The sequence below is a fragment of the Periplaneta americana genome, chromosome 15 (genome assembly GCF_040183065.1).
Source record: "Periplaneta americana isolate PAMFEO1 chromosome 15, P.americana_PAMFEO1_priV1, whole genome shotgun sequence".
NCBI classification, from domain to species: Eukaryota; Metazoa; Arthropoda; class Insecta; order Blattodea; family Blattidae; genus Periplaneta; species Periplaneta americana.
Window position 1 is genome coordinate 155,878,151 of NC_091131.1, and position 21,998 is coordinate 155,900,148.

Genomic DNA, 21,998 nt, shown 5'->3' on the forward strand with positions numbered 1-21,998 from the left:
GGTTTGTGCGATGGAAGTACCTTGCGTGCCGTCGCTGAATATAAACGATGCTTTCCGAACAGAAGGGTAACATATCGAAGAGTATTTACTGTCTATGGGGTTGGATGAAAGATTTGGTATAGCAAAGGAATGGGGAATCGAGAGAGGCACTAATCGAACGTATTTTGGATGCGGCATAAGAACAGCTACATAAGTGCAACTCTCCCGAGCGATGAGCGCGATTCACGCCCAAGTGTAACAGTGCATTGAAGCAGAAGGAGGTACGTTTGAAAATGTGCGAAAACATCGACCCCGACTTCTAGAATATTAGGTATGTATGCATATGTGAATATAAACTTTAAGTTTGTCCGTAATCTGTCTCTAAATACGAGTTAGTACAATGGAATCTCAGAAGTTTTTGTGAAATCAAAGAGCCATATCTCCGTAACAGTTCGAAAACGGACCTATATTCATATGAACTTTTTTACTCAGAATGACTTGAGAATTCACATCCTAAATTTTTTACCTTTCCTCGTGAATCACCCTATATATATATATATATATATATATATATATATAAATCATATTAGGGCCTGCTCACACATAATTTTTATATATATTACACATCTCATTATAATTCAATTGTTAAATAAATGCTATAAAACTTAAGTTTGGTGACAATGATAATTTGCTGTGAGGTTTTTCATTGCCAGTAGCATATACTAAATCCATACAAAATGTTTACGTCACATTAGATGAAATGAGTCAATCTGAATGCTAACAGATGACTACCCGCTTGGCAATACAAAGATGAATGTTCGAAGTCACTTCACATTTTGTTGTGCATGCACACATACACACAAATACGCTCGCAAGCATACATATGAGTAAAGTATGACTTGAGGCTTTCCCCGCGTTTGATATAGAATAACTCATCTCGAGTTCTCAGCCAGGTGAGTTGGAGATTAGATTCCAAGCTTTCGACGGCTAGCTCTGCCATCTTCTTCACGGATGAAGTGATGTGGGACCATGTCTAGCCTGATAAGTCTGCAGTAGCCCAACACAGCCTAGAAACTGGTCACAAGATAGATTTCGGCGCCACCACCATCTTGGACAAGACAGCAGGTTACTGGGACTTGGTTATCAAGGAAGCCATCGAAATCCAGCTAGATGGCAATAATTTCAACAGAGACGGGGGGGTCTACTGCTGAGTACAGCATGGAAACCTGCCATCAACGCGCTTAGACCACCAGCACATGGCAGACAGTCGAGACCAGCAAGTAGCTCCTGATTGGCTGCCGCGTCCACCAACCAGAATGCGCCTGGCGGTCGGGACTAGGAACTAGCTCCTGATTGGCCCGCAGCGGGAAGCCCTACTTTTGCATATATACCGGCTAGACATGTCCCACATCACTTCATCCCTGAAGAAGATGGCAGAGCTAGCCGTCGAAAGCTTGGAATCTAATCTCCAACTCACCTGGCTGAGAACTCGAGAAGAATTATTCTATACATATGAGTAGTTTAATATCAAAGAAAGACATCTGTCGTCTCCATAGTTTTGATCTAGAGGCACTTTTTTGTTTCATAGTGTTCTTTGTAGTATTTTAAAACAATTTATTTTTATAAATGTAGTGTTAGAGTTTGTAGATAGTTTCATCATAACTGAAAAAAAGCACGAAAAAATGTATAAGAATCCACAATTATCTAAATTTCATCTGAAGGTCAGATGTCCGCCTTTGATATTAAGCTACTCACATTATCTGTGAGATTTAATACTACAGTTACTTCATTTGTCAATATAATGAAAACCTGAGTTACATGGTAAAATTTACAAATAAATTTCCTCGAGAAAAACTTGCAAAACATTGTCTATTAACAATGGAGATGTAGTGGTTATACTGTGTTATACACACCTGGTTGCCACCACTATTGTGACACACGAAGATGCCCAGTGCATTGTCCACTAGATGGCCAAGAGTATCAAGACACATATTTCCTTGCCGCATGACACTTGTTGTCACATCAGAAGCAGGCATCTTGAGCTGTTTCAGCTGTGGATATACATTATCCAGGTACCATTTAAATGGCTTGCAGTGCAATTTTTCCTTCAGTGCTAGTCTGTCATCAATACTGAAAATGAAACCAAATTTTTAATTTCGTGATAGTGAGTCATCTGTAGTACTTTCGATACACATGTCAAGAATGTGAAAAACAATCCCTGCACTGCAGTGGGACTTGGGAATAAAGACGGAAGAGAATTTAAGTGCTGAAAATCCAAAAACCAACCACTGCTGTGGTCATAATATAGTGATTTATTTTAAGTCAATCTTTCATAACAGACCATAATAGATAATCCGGAAAATTCTCCTGATACTGACTACCATACTTTAACCAGTTATTCATAACACTGGTCAACAATGATTTTGTTAAAAGTACAATTTCTGCTGTTTCTTATGTAATATCATCTGCTGATTCCAAAAATAAATTCAGAATTTTTCTACCACCCAGCATTGTTTTTTAATTTTAGAAAAACTGATTTATTTTGATTGCTATATAGAGTCCTTAACATGCTGATCGAAATGAAGGATTTCACATATTTCATTTTGTTGCTTTAACAATTATTGTTCTACAACTTTAGATCACTGTTGCCTGTGAAGTCACAATTTATAAAAATGAATTTTATTCCTCATAATCATAAGACCGCGAGAGTTAGTGTTAATTCTCAGTAGAGTTGGAACTTACAATCATGAAACAAGTTTCATATCACATGTTTTCTTTATCCTAATTTTAAGTGTGGTGAAAGTATCTTAGAAAGTGAAACATACTTCAAAATACTGTGTAAATCCCAAACAATTTTTGTTACGTTTGTGGGTAATTACTCAAAATAGTTTTGTATTCTTTGCTTTTAAATTATTTAATAGTCTACTTGTTGATATAAGGAATCTTCCATTCCGAGTGTTTAGAACACGAATTAGGACTATATTATTGGCAAATCCATTGTATGATGTCGATGAGTTTTTTTAATATGCATGTATCTTAATTTGTATCCATTGTATGATATCATGTATTTTAAATTGTATATGACGATGCCATACATGTTCCACATGTTTTTGCAAATCTATCTATCTATCTGTCTGTCTGTCTGTCTGTCTGTCTGTCTGTCTGTCTGTCTGTCTGTCTGTCTGTCTGTCTGTCTGTCTGTCTGTCTGTCTGTCTGTCTGTCTGTCTCCCTACCTACCTACCTACCTACCTACCTACCTACCTACCTACCTACCTACCTACCTACCTACCTACCTACCTACCTACCTACCTACCTACCTACCTACCTACCTACCTACCTACCTACCTACCTATCTATCTATCTATCTATCTATCTATCTATCTATCTATCTATCTATCTATCTATCTATCTATCTATCTATCTAATTAACTTTGAATGCATACTGGTGAGTTTTACTACACAAGTTAAAAGAGCTTACGAGTGTTCCTTTGATTGCAAAATACACGAGAACAGGAACTGGGCTCCTGAAATATGTTGTGCTTCTTGTAATTCTATTAGCCTAACTGGTTGACTAAAAGGATCCCGTCATATGCCTTTTCCAATTCCAATGATATGCCGGGAACTTAAGAATCATTAAAAAAAAACTGTTACATTTTAGGAACTACAGATCATAAGATTACAGAGAACTTGTCAGCGAGCTGATTCAGAACTATAACGTGATGGAGTGACATGTATCTGAATAAGTTCTTGGATTCTCATCTATTTTTTCTTTCCTCAAAACCTTCGGGTTTGTTACAAGGCATCAATACTAGAAAAGTCTGAAGTACATTTCATATGATTACTCAAAAAATCTGGGTGATAGAGAAATTTTGAAAACAGACCTGAAATCAGCACGAAAAATGCTATAAGAATCATACATTATTTATCTTTTAACAAAAAATATCTTCAATTTTGTTGACCAGTGTAATTAATTAATGTAAACCATAGTTCTGGAGTCGGAACATAGGTCTCCCCCTAGCAGAGGTTTCAGTACCTACAAATAATTTAGTTACACTTATTTCTTGACAGGAGGCCGAGGAACAAGTGAGAAGCACATTGCCTGAAATGCAACTAAGGTATTACTAGAACGCGAGAGAGGAGAAATTTAGTTCTCTAATTTAGGCTTGGATGTCTTTAACATGCCGGAAAACTCCGATGTCTTGAAGTCCCTCCAGAAGACTTGTACTCCTGACTTTTCGTCCTGAAAAATCCTTCGACCCCAGCCAGGTTTGAACCCGCAATCCTTGGGTCTAGAGCAGCGGTGGCGAAAATGTAATCGTGCGCCGAGCCACTGTGTAATCTGCAACGTGCATAGCATCTATGGAAGGAGGCGGACACCTGAAGGGGAAGTGAAGCAACTGTCTGACTTATTAACGGATTTTCATTTTCCTTATGTCAAGCACTTAAATATAATTTTATACAGTACAAGGCTACAAACTAATGTTTAGTACGTGTAACGAAGAAAGAAATGAACAATAAGAGCCATATTCATAGACATTCTTAGTGCGGGCTTCGGGTGGATGATCATCGAACTAACGTTTTTCGTATTCATAAACCAGTGTTAGCGATATGATATGATATGAATCCTGTACAAGTAACCAGTCGATAGCCGGGGCTAATTTAGCACACTCGTAGCGCGGGCTAGCGAAATGTCTATGAATAGCACCCTAAATGAATAATATCACAACCTAAAATTAACTGTCTTCAGAATGTTTCTGCGACAAAGTTTCAAAATCAGGAATTATGTCACTTACTGCCAGTCATAGTTGATCACGAAGGTATTTGTCTGTCAGTCGTGACCTAAATTTGGTTTTTACTATTTTAATTGTTGAAAATAATTTTTCACAAACGTAAGTTGTAGCAAACATGGCTTCAACAGAGCAAGCGAAAGAACGAAGCTTCGGATATTTATTTTTTGGCAAAGATTTGAAAGTTCAACATTTGTCAAGTCCTTACATCTAGCTTTCCTTTGACATCACATAGTAAATCAGTGAGTTCAAATTGAAGAGCTAACCGCATTATTCGTACATCTGCTGAAAAAGGGTTGACGTACAGAGATGATGATGATGATGATGATGATGATGATAACACTTAACATTTGAATGTTTCATCAGTAACATGTAGTATAATGCTGTTTTATATTATACAACAGTTTTCCTCGTAATACTTGTGAACAAATCATACATTTAATATTCTCATCATACTGACAGCAAAAAATGCGTCCTCCCATCCTAATTGGAACTTTCGTACATGGTTTCGAGAGGGACATATGCCACTCGCAGGTCAGAGACAAATACAAATGGAACGGAGTTTGACTCCAGTGAATGAGAGGGTGGGGGTTGGCGGAGGTCAGAAGGAAGCACAGCTATCACTGCAAGCCACGTTCTCGCCAAGGGTGAACTAAGGTATTACTAGAACGCGAAACAGGAGAAATTTAGTCCTCTAATTTAGGCTTCGATGTCTTTAACATGCTGGAAAACTCCGACACAAGACACATGTCTTGAAGTCCCTCCAGAAGACCTGTACTCCTGACTTTTCATCCTGAAAAATCCATCGACCCCAGCTGGGTTTGAACCTGCAATCCTTGGGTCTAGAGGACAGCGCTTTACTCCTAGACCACTTGAGAATAGAACACGAAATTTGTTGCAGATAGTTAAGTATAACAGAATGGTAGAATATACACTTGACAAGCAAGTCTTTATATTTCATCTTTATGAATTGCTGATATAGTTTATAACATACAGTGCATAGGCCTAAGTCTGACGTGAAATATTATGAAGTAACATTGAAGCTCACAGTCTTATAGTTGCTCAACTGTTGTTAAACGTCGATAAGTTACAAGCAGCATGTGGTGAAATGGAGAGAGCACTGTGATGATATACCTACAGATGAAAAAAATGTTTATTACATTTATTTGAATGATATGCTGTGGAATCAATCAATCTTCTTAATGTATTCAGCTGTTTGCTGACAACATAAAGTCCACTATAGTCTACTGTAGTCTATTCAGTTGTTGTTTTTCACGAGAAATGAGGGGTATTTTGATCGGTGTTCATTATAGATGCCTGTTGCTAGTAGCCAGAGTTGGGGTGTAGTCAATACGTACTGCAGGGCTGTGTCTTCTGCAACTGATACTGATGATTTTAATTTACTTCTTTTGTGGTTTATGGATGGACAGCATAGAAGAATGTGTTTCAGAGCTTCATCATGACAGACAAGTAGGATTATCAGAAATGTGAAATTGTGTGACAATGTGACCTGTTCTGGCTTTTGTTAAAAATGTTTGAACATGTCTGGGCAAGTTTTTGTACATTTCCAGGTCATTTGGTTTCTTTTGTACCAATTGTATTCTATGCACTGTAATGGGTTATAGAAGCTGATTTTTTAAATTTTGACCAAAAATAAAGAAATTATATCACACAACGTTGGAAAAGATGAGAAAAAACCCTATCACCTAGTTATGGATAAAATACTTTTTGTCTTGAACAAGACAAGACAAGACAAAAAGTATTTTATCCATAATTAAACCATTCATGCTGCTGATCACATGCAGATCATGAGAGAATGTTTAAATGTTAATTTCAGTTACACAAGCTTGAGTCGAGATGAAAATAACTTACAAATTACAGCAATATATATTTAATAAAGGATATTCGTAAATATATTTAATACTTTACATCTATTATTTTGTAAATTAAATGACTAGTTCATTAGTGAATTAATATATGAGAACTTTCAAATATCAAGACTAAAAGACTTGTACACAAAAACTGGAAATTTATTGTTTATGTTTATTCATTAATGAAGTAAAACATTCTGAATATAACTTACTTTTCCATATGAATGCAAGAACACTTACTTGCCGAAAGGTATGTGTTTCGCTAGAGGCACTGCTGCATAGTAATACTCTTTGAATTCATCCATCCATACTTCTGCTGCTCGTCTTGTATTGCGAGCAAAAACATTTCCGCTGCCCCCTGGGAAGGTATATGGATGTCGTTTCCTAAACACGTGTCCTACACGACTGCAAGGTATGATCTCAAGACTTCCACCACATTGCCATACTCGGAATGAGATCTCTGGAACACACAAAAACCGGAATACTGAAGTCAATGTTTACTTCTTACTACTTAAAATAAAAACAGCTACTCAATTTAATTAAAGAAGATACAGTGTCATTTCCGAAGGCTTCCTAATCTTTGGGCATGGCTCTTGGTACAAGAACAAGTAAGGTTTGGTTTGTGGAACAGTTTTCACTTATTTCATAGTAATATTGGAAATGTTCTCTGGCTTATCTAGGCATAACTCGCTAACTGCCACCTCAGAAGTTCTTGAGGTTCGTGACAAAAATTTCGTTGTAAGTGTGGGCATTGTGCTTGCTTCATTCCTTAATTTTGTCACAAGGAAAAACCTCAAGGTGTGAGATCTGAAGAGACTCAAGTGCTAGTCTTCCATCCAGGTGTCCCCAGGTTCGATTCTGAGCCAGGTCGTGATGGAATTTGTACTGGACGAAGCAAACGTTGCAGAGGGTTTTCTCGGGGTACTCTCGTTTCCCTTTACCATTCCACCAATATTCTTCACTTCCCCCTCATTTCATCTATCTTCTATCATCTTTAATAGTAAAACCTGGCTGGGGTGAAGTCTTGGAGGTAGATAGGAAGGGGTTGGAGCTCTTGGCCCCTGGAGTTTATCAAGCTACTCATGTGCAAATGGGACCTGGCTCTATCAGGGGCTGAGGCAAGATGGCCCAGCTGTTAGAATTGACTGATCAGGAAGGACTTGGGGCTCTGGATCCCTGACACTTATCAGAGTACTCATCCGCGAAATGGGACCTGGCAGGATGGCCTATCTGTCAGCATTCGACAATCATCGTATGTATAGGACATACAATGGGCCAAAGTTGTCTAAGTGTACAGACCAGTAGCAGCCGGTGATCGAAATCCTCAGTGAGGTCAGATGCAACTAGTTTAAGTGCCTCCGATAGGAAATGTTTGTTTATGATATTAATTATTATTGATATTATATTATTAATAGCATTATTACTGTATTATTATTATTATTGTTATTATTATTATTATTATTATTAGTCTATTATTATTACTAGTAATAAAAAATAATAATTTCACTCACCAAATAAGCTGTTATGCTGCGAGTTTCAGTGATTGTTTCAGTGTGATGAAGCAACCCATATTATGTGTTGAAATTCCCCTTTCTTTCTTTTCTTTTCATTTTTTTCCTTTGACGCAACAAACAAGGCCAACAGAGAAGTTTATTTTGCACCACATTACCACTTAACCATTTATGTCGCCCATACCAGAATGCAATAGAAACTCGTGTTTTAAGATTATCTGTCAGAAAAATTGTCAACAATGACGTAGGTATCTCGGTAGGCTCTCTCTTTATTTAAAACTTCCTTTCTTTCAATATTATTTCTTCTCGAAAAAGGACACTCTAACAATGAATTAACTGCACCAGCATTATTTCTCGCATTTGTTTCTGTTTATATTTTCCCGAAATACATAACAACATCGGCCCAGATTCACTACTGTACTACGAAGTACAATAGTACAACACCCTCGCTTAAGTCATAAACTAATACATAAGGGGAGAGAATAGTGTGGGTCTCTGCCTGCCAAAGAGCTGGAATTTTTGTTATTTACAGACTATTTAGGAAGACAAGTCACCATCGCTATTCCCACCCCACTCTACCCTTGAGGCTGGCCCATGGATGGGAGGAGTGAAAGCTGACCAAGCCACGAGGCCAGACAAATTGTGCCTCGGCTACAACGTTTTAAGCGCAACCTCAAAAGCCCGTGAAGACACACGAAATGTAGAAACCAGACCCGGCACGAGCGATCCTGACTTCAGGAACAAATTTTACTGCAAAACAGGTCTACATACATCACAAGCCAGATACGGCATGAGCGATCCTGGCCTCAGGAACAAATTTTATTGCAAAACAGGTTTGTCTACATCACAAAGTTTTCAAATGCTTCTACAGCGATATATGCTTCATTCAAATAACTAATACATTATATAAAAACACAAAATTTGATTTCAGTTAAGCCAAGTGACTGAGGCCCGGCCTCACTTGCCTCAGTCAATCAGCCGCCACTGGTACAGACCCATTCCAGGTTCAGCTCCATGAAGCCAAGACAAGAGATCTGGAGAGAGGGCCCTATTTCATTCAATTTCACTTCTGTTAGCATATGTGTTGTTGTCATTTCTTGCTTAAATAGATCTCATAATTTTTGTTTCATTTATAATTCATATATCATGATTCTGTTAGGAATGACGATATTAAAAATTTCCTACAAAGTATTCTTCTTCTTCTTGTATCCAAAGACTCAGCTTCCACATAACATGTATCTGTCAAAGTCTTGCCCTGAATGAATTCAACAAATGATTGATAACAATTAACAAACTTGTTTCTCGCAATGGAGTGACTCGAAGCATTGTTTAGTTAAACTTGAAGTACCTACACTCGACTTAACATTAAACTAATTTAACATGTTTTACAAGTGGAACAGCGGTCGTTGCTAGTATGTGGCTTGCTTGCAAGCAGTTGTGTAGCTTAGAAAAGACACTTTATGTTGAGAGACGTTACTTTTATGAGAAGAGTAACCTAATATTTAAACTCACCGAGATTTTCACCTCCCCAGACATCCATCATCATGTCATACTTCCCAAGCTTTTCGAAGTATAGCTTGTCAATCACAAAGAGACCGCCTGCAATCATCGGAGTTCTGAAAAGAATACGTACAAAAATTATATAAGCACTGGAACACAAGTATGAAACAGAATTCGATTACCTTACACACAACGAAAATGAAAGTGAGCAACACTCACTAAATACAAAGTGTAGCAAATAGAAAACGGGACTGGTGCTCCTGTTTACCAGAAGTGAATATGAATCCCAAAAGAAATTGTTCGTAGGATGTTGTACTGATGGTCACATACAGTGGGGATATTTGAGCATGTCGTGAAAGCTAAACTACACTTCCCTCTCGTGTGAGTGAGTGAATGAATGAGTGTGTGTGTGTGTGTGTGTGTGCGTGCGTGCACGCAAAATTTTGTTTTCTCCTGAGTAAAAGTGCCAGGAAAACGTTTCGAGTGAAGAAGCAAGTATCTTTCGGTGGCATATCCATTTTCAGAAAAGAATCATGAGTGGTCGATGAAAATCTTGGTCCTGGAAACTTATTTCAATCTCAAAGTTCACTGAACAGATACGGAAAATAATCGCTAATGACTGATGTGTAAGTTACGAATTATTTAACTGGAACTAAGCATTAATAAAGAAACCATTTGACAAGTAACAACTCAGGATTATAAGAAATCTACGGTATGTATTGATTTAGTATTAGTATTTAGTATTTATTTATTTAACCTGGTAGAGATAAGGCCGTTAGGCCTTCTCTAACCCTGTACCAGGAGATTCCAACTATACCTAATATGAAGAATAAAATTACAATTAGTATTAAATTTACAATTACAATTACAAATAAAATTACAATTAGTATTAAATTTACAATTACAATTACAATAAAAATCAAAGTACGAAAAGATTACCTGACTAATAGAAGCTAGATAATTTATCATAGAAAAACAAAGAATATTTTATATTTACTGAATTGCAAATTAAACCTAGAATAACAAAATTATATAGTGATGAAATTGCTGGATATTAAAATATTTTGTGATAGAATAAGGAAACTATTTACAAGAAATCAATTACTGACCAAGTGCCTAGTAAGTCTGCGTTTGAATTCAATTTTATTTCGACAGTCCCTGATGCTAGCAGGTAGCGAATTCAGAGTCTTGACAGGGCTATTGCGAAAGAGGATGAGTATGAGGAGGTGCGATGGGATGGTATTGTTAGTATTGTTTCATGACGAGAGCGTGTGTTCAGATTGTGGTGGGAAGAAAGGTAAGTGAAGCGAAATGACGGGTACGAAGGAATAGAAGAGTTCAAGATTTCGAAGAGAAAGAGAAGTGAATGTAAATTTCTTTTCTTATCTAGTTTAAGCCAACCTATTGCTTCCAGGGATGGGGTAATACGATCATATTTACGAACATTGCTTACAAAACGTACACACAAATTATGAGCACGTTGAAGTTTCGTTTTGTTGTCGCCGGAGAGGTCAGTCAGTAAAATGTCAGCATAGTCAAAATAGGGAAATACAAGTGTCCGCACAAGGGACTTTTTTAAGCAAGAGGGGAGATGAACATTTATCCTTTTTAGCACATGGATAATAGAATATACTTTTCTGCAGGTTTCTGTGATTTGCAAGTCCCAGTTGAGATTATTATCCATGTGAATGCCAAGATTTCTTACTGAAGAACTGAAAGGGATATGCACTGTACTTACTTTAACGGGGGAAATGTTAAGGTGTTTTACAGTGTCGGTTTGCCGTTTGTGTCCTAATATAATTGCTTGTGTCTTTCCAGGATTGATTTTAAGATGGAGTTTCTTTGTCCATGTCATTTATTTCACATCCATTAACAGACCAACAGCAACTCGAGGCCAAGTTGATGGCTGTAAGGAATTTGTTGATGCCACTAAAGACAAACTTCCTGAATTTTATAGTTATGTGTGATAAGATGTAGTGTTTCCAGTATGGTCCCAAAACATAGCGATGAAATGCAGGGTGGAAATCAGCAAATTGTTCCAACCAAAGAAGTTCACCACGAATTATGAAAAATCAAAACGATGCTAATCATTTTCTGTGATAACGAAACTGTTCATACCCAATACACACTAAGCTTAGTTACTTTTACCTACTATACGGACATGTTCAAACGTTTGATTCAGAGACTTCTTTGAGAAGAGCGCTGTTAATTTCTGTTGCATAAGAATGCGTCAAGCAATAGGGAGTTTTAGGCTAGCAAGACATTCTATATATTATCACATTATGCATATCTAGTCTTTCAGGTGAAGCTCCCTGTAAAGCAGATTTGAATAATTTCAAGGGAAAAATTGTTCTGGGGTCGGGTATCGATCCCGGGACCTCTGGTTGAACGTACCAGCGCTCTACCACTGATCTACCCGGGAACTCCACCCGACACCGTCTCAACTTTTCCCTTTATATCCACACAACTCGCGTGGGCTGACGAAACGCCAGAGACCCACAACGAGTGCACACAATCTCTGTGTGATTTGGAATTGTGGTTTTCTGTTAACGAACACAGTAACGTATATATTATGCAAATCTAGTCTTTCAGGTGAAGCTCCCTGCAAAGAAGATTTGAATAATTTCAAGGGAAAAATTGTTCCGGGGCCAGGTATCGATCCCGGGACCTCTGGTTGAACGTACCAGCGCTCTACCACTGAGCTACCCGGGAACTCCACCCGGCACCATCTCAACTTTTCCCTTTATATCCACACAACTCGCGTGGGCTGACGAAACGCCAGAGACCCACAACGAGTGCACACAATCTCTGTGTGACTTGGAATTGTGATTTTCTGTTAACGAACACAGTAACGTATATATTATGCAAATCTAGTCTTTCAGGTGAAGCTCCCTGTAAAGCAGATTTGAATAATTTCAAGGGAAAAATTGTTCCGGGGCCTGGTGTTTCGTCAGCCCACGCGAGTTGTGTGGGTATAAAGGGAAAAGTTGAGACGGTGTCGGGTGGAGTTCCCGGGTAGCTCAGTGGTAGAGCGCTGGTACATTCAACCAGAGGTCCCGGGATCGATACCCGACCCCAGAACAATTTTTCCCTTGAAATTATTATCACATTCTTCGTATATTCCCTGAACTTAGCATTGTGAGACTTCTTTTTTTTTCCAAAACTCAAAATATCACTGAAATATTGTTATTTAGATGATGCGACCATCATTCAAAGGTGTCTAACGAGAGCAAAGAACAGAATTCCAGACAGGGCCTTCCACCATTCCGCCTCTCCTTCATAATCCTTGTGTAGGTACAGGAGGAAGTTACTTTCAGTAAACAATGTTCAGATTGCTCATACATACTAGCCTATATTCTGTAGAATCATTTCTTTTGCAGCATCAGTCCCATCCACTAGTTCGCACACTGTATGTATGTGTATGTGCATGTATTTTTATTTAATTTAATATTAGATGGCATTAAAAGGTATATATGGACTCTAGAAATGTCAGATTTTTTCAAAATTTTGGTAAATAATATTTTTGCCTCATCTGGAAGCTAATTTCTTCTAGTTTTCAAAAATATGTAACTTGTACTCATTCATTTTGAATCTTGCGTACACTACTTTTAACACTTGAATATCACTAATTGATTAACTAGCTGGACTTACTCGTGTTAATTATGTAAGTTTGTGCAGCTTACAGCTGTTTTGGTGCTTCATCACACCATCCTCAGAGCCTACTAGATCTCGGCGTCATCTCGAACTCCTCTGCCTGTTATGTGGGTGCATTTGATTGTTGAAAGGTGCTGAAAAGTGGAGTCAAATAGTGTGTGTGTACTGAAATTTGAAAATTTGATCGGGGTGTGTTGAGAATTTGATCGGGGTGTGTTTTAGTGTGTTTGTATATTTCGTATTGTTCTAGTGTATTGAGTTTTTGGTTCTTGGGTTGTATGTGTAGGATTTCCATGTCCGCATTTATGTTATTGTATGTATGGTTAGCATTGGTTATGTGATCGGCGTATGTAGATGTATTGTGTCCTCTGGTTATTGCTTTAATGTGTTCTTTGTAGCGTGTTTGGAATGATCTGCCTGTCTGTCCAATGTAGAACTTGTCGCAACTATTACATGTGAGTTTGTATACATCTGTGTGGTCATATTTATTTGTTTGTGTTTTTTGTGTGTTGAGATGTCTTTGTAGTGTGTTTTCTGTTCTATATGCTATGTTGTATTTCTGCTTTCTGAATGATGATGCGATCTTATGTGTGCTTTTGTTTTCTTATGTTAGTGTGATGTATTTCTTGTGTTCTAGTGTTTGTGTTGTGTTTCGCGTGTTTTTGTGTTTGTTAAGTTTTTGTTTTGTCTTTTGTATGATGTTGTCTATTATGTTTGGATTGTATCCGTTTTCTTGTGCTATGTATTTGATTATGTTCACTTCTTCATTGTAGTGTTGTTGGCTCATGGGTATGTTGAGTAATCTGTGTACTATTGTCCTGAATGCGGCATGTTTGTGTTGTATGGGGTGGTTAGACGTGTTGTGTATGTGTGTGGTGGTGGTAAGCCGCACAAACTTACATAATTAAGTAAGTCCAGCTAGTTAATCAATTACTTGTACTCATTATCTCAATAATTTCATAATTATTTGGGCCAGGGCTGCAGAACTGGGGAAGAGAGGGGCAGAAGTATGGGGAAAGAGTTCGTTCCCCATCCACAAAGCCGAAGCTTTCAATGACATTTCTGTGACACTTGGCAAACACACTGTTCTCTCTTCTCTTCTCCCTCTATCGTACAATGATGTGAGAGTTGAAGGGATGGGATGAGTTATGTGTTCCGGGTTGTGACGTGTGCTTCAATTGTAGCACAGTTTTGCATCCCTGATTTCGGCATTTATAAGCACTATACTTTCTATATCCTACGCCATCTTCAGTGTCTGTTTTCTCCTATTTCCCATTTTCCGACATTTATTTTCCTTCCAACGGACAAGAATTAGACTTCCAATTGGGCAAAAAGTCTTCAATGAGGAACCAAATTGAAGCTCAAACACGTGGCTATGTTGTAAACTAAAATTATTAATTTCAATTAATTACAATTATTTTATCTCAAAAGTATACAAATATACATATATATATTTTTTTTCTAAAGTACTTCTATAATGTTGAATGGTTCAAGATAAATAAATACCGGTAATTTTAGTTTGTAACATTCTTCATTTCTAGGGAATCATTTTGGCGGAAGAAGTTTTATCCTAGATCAAATTCTAATGGAGTTAGATCGGTTCGAATTTTATTTTATTTTATTTTTTTTCAAAACAAAAAAAAAATCTTTGACCCCCCAAATTCGATTTTCAAGTTTGAATTATATAAATTGCTTAGATTACTCCCAAGAATCATGTCATCAAAGTTTGAAAGACATTAAGGAAGAAATGTGGATTTTTATCCTAAGAGTCAATGTATACCATACATGTCCAAGAAGTAAATAACTTGTAAGATTTTCTGAAACAAAAAATTACTTCTAAATGTATCAATCAATCAATCAATCAATCAATCAATCAATCAATCAATCAATCAATCAATCAATCAATCAATCAATCAATCAATCAATCAATCAATCAATCAATCGATCGAGCGATCGATCGATCAAACAATTAATGTGGTCCATTTCGAGCATCATCTGTGAACTTGCAATGTAAATAAACACGTCATTAAACAACACTCTCAGAAAAGCAGCTGTTGTCTTTTTCTAACTGTTCCAATCATTATCTCCATAATGAAGTGGGCACGACCATAAGTTTATATGAAAAAATATGTTTCATTTTTAGTATAGAATATTCTGCACTACTTTATAATACACAATTACGACTCACCCTGTATGTGCGTTTAGCGTTCATTTTGAAGTGTTCTATCTCTTTATTTCACATGTTAAATAATCACTTTTAGGTTATCTATACCGATCAATTCTTTCCAATCTTTACCAGTTTTCTAATACGTTTTCAAGTCAACTCACGTCCTATATGAATTATTCACATTCCAAACTACCTTCACTCTGAAAGTAGACAATTCAATCCCGAACTTGTACAATCAATGACTCTGTGATCAGAATTAATGAAGATCTAGCATCTGTAGCTCAATGGGCGCAAAAATTTGGACTCAGACTAAATCCAGACAAATCACAAGCTATAATAATGGGCCACCAACGAGCATTGAACAAAATAGATCTAGCCACTGTATCAAATACAAAAATAAATAATACTACAATTACATATAGTAAGACAGTAAAAAATTTAGGGATATATTTAGATTCAAATTTAAATTTTCAAAGTCAAGTGACCTACTTATGTAAGAAAACTCTCTCCATAATTCATTCCCTCAAACACTTAACCAACGTTTTACCTCTCAGCCTTAAAAAGAACCTGATCCAAACTTTAGTGATGCCCCACTTCGATTATTGCGATTCTCTATTCACGAATCTAAATACTGATCTTGTCCATAGACTACAGCGTGTTCACAATATCTGCGTTCGTTTTGTTTGTAACATTAGAAAATTCGATCATGTAACACCGTCACTAGAATTGTTGTCTTGGAGTCCACTTAAAGAAAGAAGATTCTTCAACTCTCCCTTATTACTATTTAAAATCATCCACACCCTCTTACCTAGCATCTCGTTTTGTTTACCTTTCACTACTCGAACCCGGAACATGTACCTTCTCTCTATTCCTCTGCACAGAACATCCTTCTACTCATCATCTTTCAGCATATCTATTCCACGCCTCTGGAATTCTCTCCCTGACCATGTCAGACATTGTCGGACAATATCAAAATTCAAATTTAAATTAAAAAATCACATTCTAGTTCGTGGAATTGCTTGTTGAACACATGTTAGGTTGCGCAACTTCACCTTAACCCATGACATATAGTAAATATTGTAACTATGCTGTTGTAAAATTGAAAATTAATATGTAATGTATTTATTATTATTATTATTATTATTATTATTATTATTATTATTATTATTATTATTATTATTATTATTATTGTCAGTTATCAATATCGTCATTGCTATCTCTTTTTTCTTTCTTTTTTCTTGTATTAGCTCGATGAGAGCTCTATAGTGTTCTTTTGACTCTGTTGACCCTCTACAGGGCTTTAACTTAATTTGTATTATTTTCATCAGTGTTTGTATTTCTTTTTTGTATTTATATGTGCTATCTGGTAGGATGGAAGAGAAGGTCTTATGGCCTTAATCCTGTCAGATTAAATAAATAAATTATTATTAATTATTAATTTTTCCACTTTTTTCGTCAAAAAAATTTTCAGTGTCACGTGCTATTCAAACCAACTATAAAAAGATAACACGATTTATGAAGTTGGTCTTGACATTCCCCAGTACAATAGCTTCCCTGAAAGGAGTATGAGCACACTCAAAAGGGTAAATAATAATCTTCATAATTCAATGAAGAATGGAAGATTACGTTTTCTCAGTACAATCGTCATTGAAAAGAAATTGATTAAACTTGCTACTGATCAGAGTTTCAAGGAAAGAGTAATTGAGACTTCGGCAACCAAGAAGAATTGACTCCTGGACCTGCTGTATAAAAAATATAAGATAAGCAAATTTTTTCAGCCTACCCAGTACTTACACCATACCTTCGCAATTGTCCAACCGAATGATGCCGGTAATGCTTTGGTTAACAATTTTGCATGCACTTGGTTGTACATCTGAATGTATTTATTTCGGTGGACATATTTTACACATATTTTGGAAATTATACAAGAAAATTTATATTTATCTGACATTTGCTCTTTTTAAAGCTAAGTTTTATTAAGAAAGTAATGATTACAAGAATATAAATTGTAATCATCTAGTAGTTGGTGTTTATGTGAATTTGCCAACTTTACCTTTTTCTACTTCTGTAGCATCTTGTGATGTGGAAACAATATTAACATACACACATACACAGAAATGTTCGAGAAAGATATCTGGATTACTCAAACGACATATTGCAAAAGCAAATTACAATATAAAGTAAATTCATTGTAATGCTGTACCTCTTCTTGTAATTACAATAATTGGAAATGCAAATTTTGTAATTTTTTATACGTATTTCAAATACGGTACATTAAATAAAAAAAATAAAAATCTGTTGTGCAACAGCCCATGAAGGACCAAGGCCGACCAATTGGCTGCTGGCCTTACGTCCACATGCCTCAGCAGAGGCGAACGATCATCTAACCAGAACGAAGGTATTGTATGGTCAACATGACGATCCCCCAACCATTATAATTGATTTACTTAACCAGATTTCGCTATCTATTGTAGCAGTCCAAATTCATCAAGATGTTGGGTGTGCACCGGTCCCATACACTGACCTAAATTTCATGACAAAATTCCTTTCCCATGGACTCGAACCAGTGCTCATTCCGTAACTCAAGTCCTAGGCATGATGCCTTAGGATATGATGCTACAGTGCAGGACTCAAAATATGTTCCAATCCTTTATTCATGTCCCTGAATATAAGAAGTGAGTATTAACTAGTAATAACCGTTCCATCAACCTTCTTCTCCAATTTGAGAATGAAAACTGTATACTGGTACTATAAAAATTTGTAAAAATTTGTAAAAATTGTAATTGTAATATTGTAAAATGTTGACATGTTCCACATCTTAAAGCTTCATTGCTCATGTAAGATCTATGGAATAAAATAAATGAATGAATGAATGAATGAATGAATGAATGGAAATACTTGTAGCTACCTTATGGCTGCTGTTGGATCTTTCTTGCGTTGTGCTCGTTCCTCGCCACTCAGGTACTCCCATTTGAATACAAGATTCCAATCGAATCCACCTCTTAAGTCCGCTGATGCTCCAATATATTCAAACGTATCCATGCTAATGACATCAATGACTGGTGACACAACCCTCGTCTTATCCTGGACAAACAATGAAAAAGTTACGATCAATAAATAAAAAAAAAAAAAAACAAATGATTGCTTTAAAATTATCACAATTAATTAACTATCACCAGAAATTCACACAGTCTGGAATGTGTAGTGTGAAAAAAATGCGTATTTAAATATAGCTATCAAGTTTTAGGTATCAACATAAGTTACAATAGACAAGAACAACTACATTTCACAAAATTAATATATTTTATTTTTCATTTGTCATAAAACTAAGTTTCATAATAATTGTATCATTCAATAAATGTTGCTTCATCTAGATTAAGGGGTTAGGTACAGCTTACAGCAGTAAAATTTTTGGAAATATTCAACATTTTTTTCCTCCATTACTGTACCTTGCACAATAATGACAATTGGTATGTGTATAACACTGTCCTTCTGTTATATGAAAAAAAAAAAATTTTTTACGATTTAAAAAAAATTATTTAGATAAATGATCCATTAGCACTGGTCAGCTTGATGAGTTATTGACTGAATTTGGTATAATTTTCCTCTATCCAATACCTAATTCCCTCTTTACCCTTTCCTATCCAGTCCTCTGACTGAACTCTTACTTTCTTTGACCCCAACGGCATTAGAGCATTCGAGGCCTAGGGGTTCATTTCACTTTCCTTCCTCCTCTTTCTACTTTTCTGTCCCTAGTGCTGACCTGCTATGGTACTAAAATCGTCCTCCAGTGGCTTAAGGAGGGAAAGCTGGTGATCAACAAGATCTCCCAGCTAGGTCCAATGGACCCGTCCACCAACAGCAGGTGTGGTCCTCCAGACATTCTGGGGTTGTGTGTGAATGAAGTAGCCACCAAAACGTTAAAATATGGTGTTCACTTAAATCGGCTACAACTTGCCATTTAAATCTGTGCTTCAGTGGCTAGTCATGATAATATCTTTGAAAAATATTGGAGTGCAAGAGGTCAAATGACTTTATTGTCAAACGCCTGGCGTTAGAAAACAACAACAACATATATATTTTTTTCAAAATTCATAATGGTGGTAGTTCACTGTGCAATGATGAAGCATTTCCCTCATAATTCATAAGCTTGTTAACTTTTTCATGTTCTCTTTCTTTTATTTTATTGCTGAAACTCATGTTTACAATATCATGCTCTTTCAACTACATTCCTTAATAAATAATATTTTATTTTGTGTTAGAAGAAATGATATTTGACCATTTTTTAAATGAATTTATTTTTTATCAGACAATCTATCGAAGGTAGAGAAGTGATCTTGCATCATATTGTAGATATGACATGCATAAATACACACAAAAATTTCATCACAGAATGTTAGATAGTTTTTGAGTTATGAGGAAAACGCTTCATCACTGCGCAGTGAACTGAATTTAAAAAAAAAGTAAATAATTTTTTTTAAATTGTAAAAATAGTTTTTTATATATAGCAGGACAGTGTTTTACACATACTAATTTTCATTATTGTACAAGATAGAGTAATGGAGGAAAAAAATGTTGAGTATTTCCAAATTTTATTGCTGTAAGCTGTACCTAACCCCTTTAACAATGTAATAATAACGCGACTTTCAAAATTCTTATTAGTTATTACACCAGTGAACGATTTTTGCGATTAATGCTGGCATCATCAGTGCTCTCTGAACAACTATTTTGTCTTGGCTGCTTGGCTCTTAAATCTGCAGCATTGCACTGAAATGTTTATTTCTCGAAGACTAGCTAATTTATCAGATTTACATGAAACTAACGCCATCTCGAATCTAAAGAGTCAGAGTACAAAATGACATCACATTAAAAAAAAATAGAAAATTTATCATTTTTGGCTATTGCAAGTGTCGAGTCAGACATTAAATAAATCTTTTATACTATACGATGAAAGAGTAATAAATGGAGAAAAATTCTCTCCGGCACCGGGATTTGAACTCGGGTTTTCAGCTCTACGTGCTGATGCTTTATCCACTAAGCCACACCAGATACCCATCCCGGTGTTGGACAGAATTGTCTCAGTTTAAGTTCCAACTCTTGGGTAATTTAAGACGGCGCTTATTCCGTCGGATCCCGGCCAACTAGTCACTCATAACGAGTGCACCTCAGCACATGTGTGGACTTCAGTCCTACGTTCATAGACATCTATGACGTAGTGCAGAGGGCGGCCACTAGAGGGAACCCAAGAGTTGGAACTTAAACTGAGACGATTCTGTCCGACACTGGGATGGGTATCTGGTGTGGCTTAGTGGCTAAAGCATCAGCACGTAGAGCTGAAAACCTGAGTTCAAATCCCGTTGCCGGAGAGAATTTTTATCCATTCCATTACTCTTTCTTCGTATGATGACGCAGAATATCTGCATGGAAATATCATATGTACTTCGGTACATCAAAAAAATAATATATATTTTATACTGTATTTTACGTATTTTAACCATATTTGACTTAATCCAGAATTTTAAAGTTTCTTTGAACTTCTTCGAATACATATCTGGCAGGGATGATTTTTAAATACTTAAAAATGGGACAATGTCAGTTTTTCGGGACGTATGGAAACCCCACCCTCATAGACTTCGATAATATTATCCTTTGATAGGGTGGTGCTACCTGCATTAACTGTTAGTTTCTTTACCAAGTGTTGAAATTTGCTACTATTAGAAGTGCTGAAATTTGCCCTATTAGACTATCTCTTTGTACACACACCAGCTACAACTATATAAAAAAAAACTGACTCTTTCTTACGAGTGCAGGCATCTCAAAATATAAATTTTTAAAACAAGATTCAAATTAATGTTATCTATTTTCAAAATATGCATTTTACCTTCAAAATATAGCAAAATTTGCATTTTAACTAGGAATATAATTAAAAATACAAACATTATAGCTATAGATATGTGATTAGAACACTGCCTGCTGGATCACATCCTATAGCTGCGTAAACTGTCTGCTCAATCAACAGTTATGCGAGAGTAGCGACTAGGTGGCAGGTAGTGATTTTGCATATACTGATAATGTTAATAGCGGTGGATACTGCCTCCACCTAGCTGAAAAATAACTTTGATTGAGCAGGCACTGTAAACAGCCATAGGATGTAATCCAGCAGGAAATGGATTAGAATAACCACTTCATATTTAATTTCAACTTAGAATGAAAATGAAAGGCTGAATAAAAATATGACGCAGCATAAACATCCAAATCCTACTTAATTATCATAGTACTGTGGTAAAATACTGTCATAACTTACCCATGTATCAACAGTAATAAAATACCGATAACTGATTTCTTGAATAAACTCACAACTATGCAGCATGTGTGCAGTGTAAAAATAATACCTCGGCAACACGTTCCAGCAGCGGTTCCAGCCAGCCAACGTTGCACTCACAATGACTGTCCAAGAACGTAAGAACAGGAGCTGTCGCTGCATCGGCTCCTCGTACTCGAGATCTCATCAGACCTGCACACAGTTTA

The 21,998-nt window shown here is 36.4% G+C and overlaps 1 protein-coding gene across 1 annotated transcript in view; it reads right to left on the minus strand.

The window, feature by feature from the left end:
• Pgant2 (polypeptide N-acetylgalactosaminyltransferase 2) overlaps window positions 1–21,998 on the minus strand; it is a 375,458-nt gene that overhangs the window by 11,772 nt on the left and 341,688 nt on the right. The window contains exons 5-9 of the mRNA XM_069848414.1: window positions 21,863–21,984; window positions 18,379–18,554; window positions 9,662–9,765; window positions 6,879–7,098; window positions 1,893–2,109 (exon numbers count right to left, since the gene is read on the minus strand). Coding sequence (XP_069704515.1) covers window positions 1,893–2,109; window positions 6,879–7,098; window positions 9,662–9,765; window positions 18,379–18,554; window positions 21,863–21,984 — 839 coding nt within the window. The remainder of the gene's footprint in view (window positions 1–1,892; window positions 2,110–6,878; window positions 7,099–9,661; window positions 9,766–18,378; window positions 18,555–21,862; window positions 21,985–21,998) is intronic.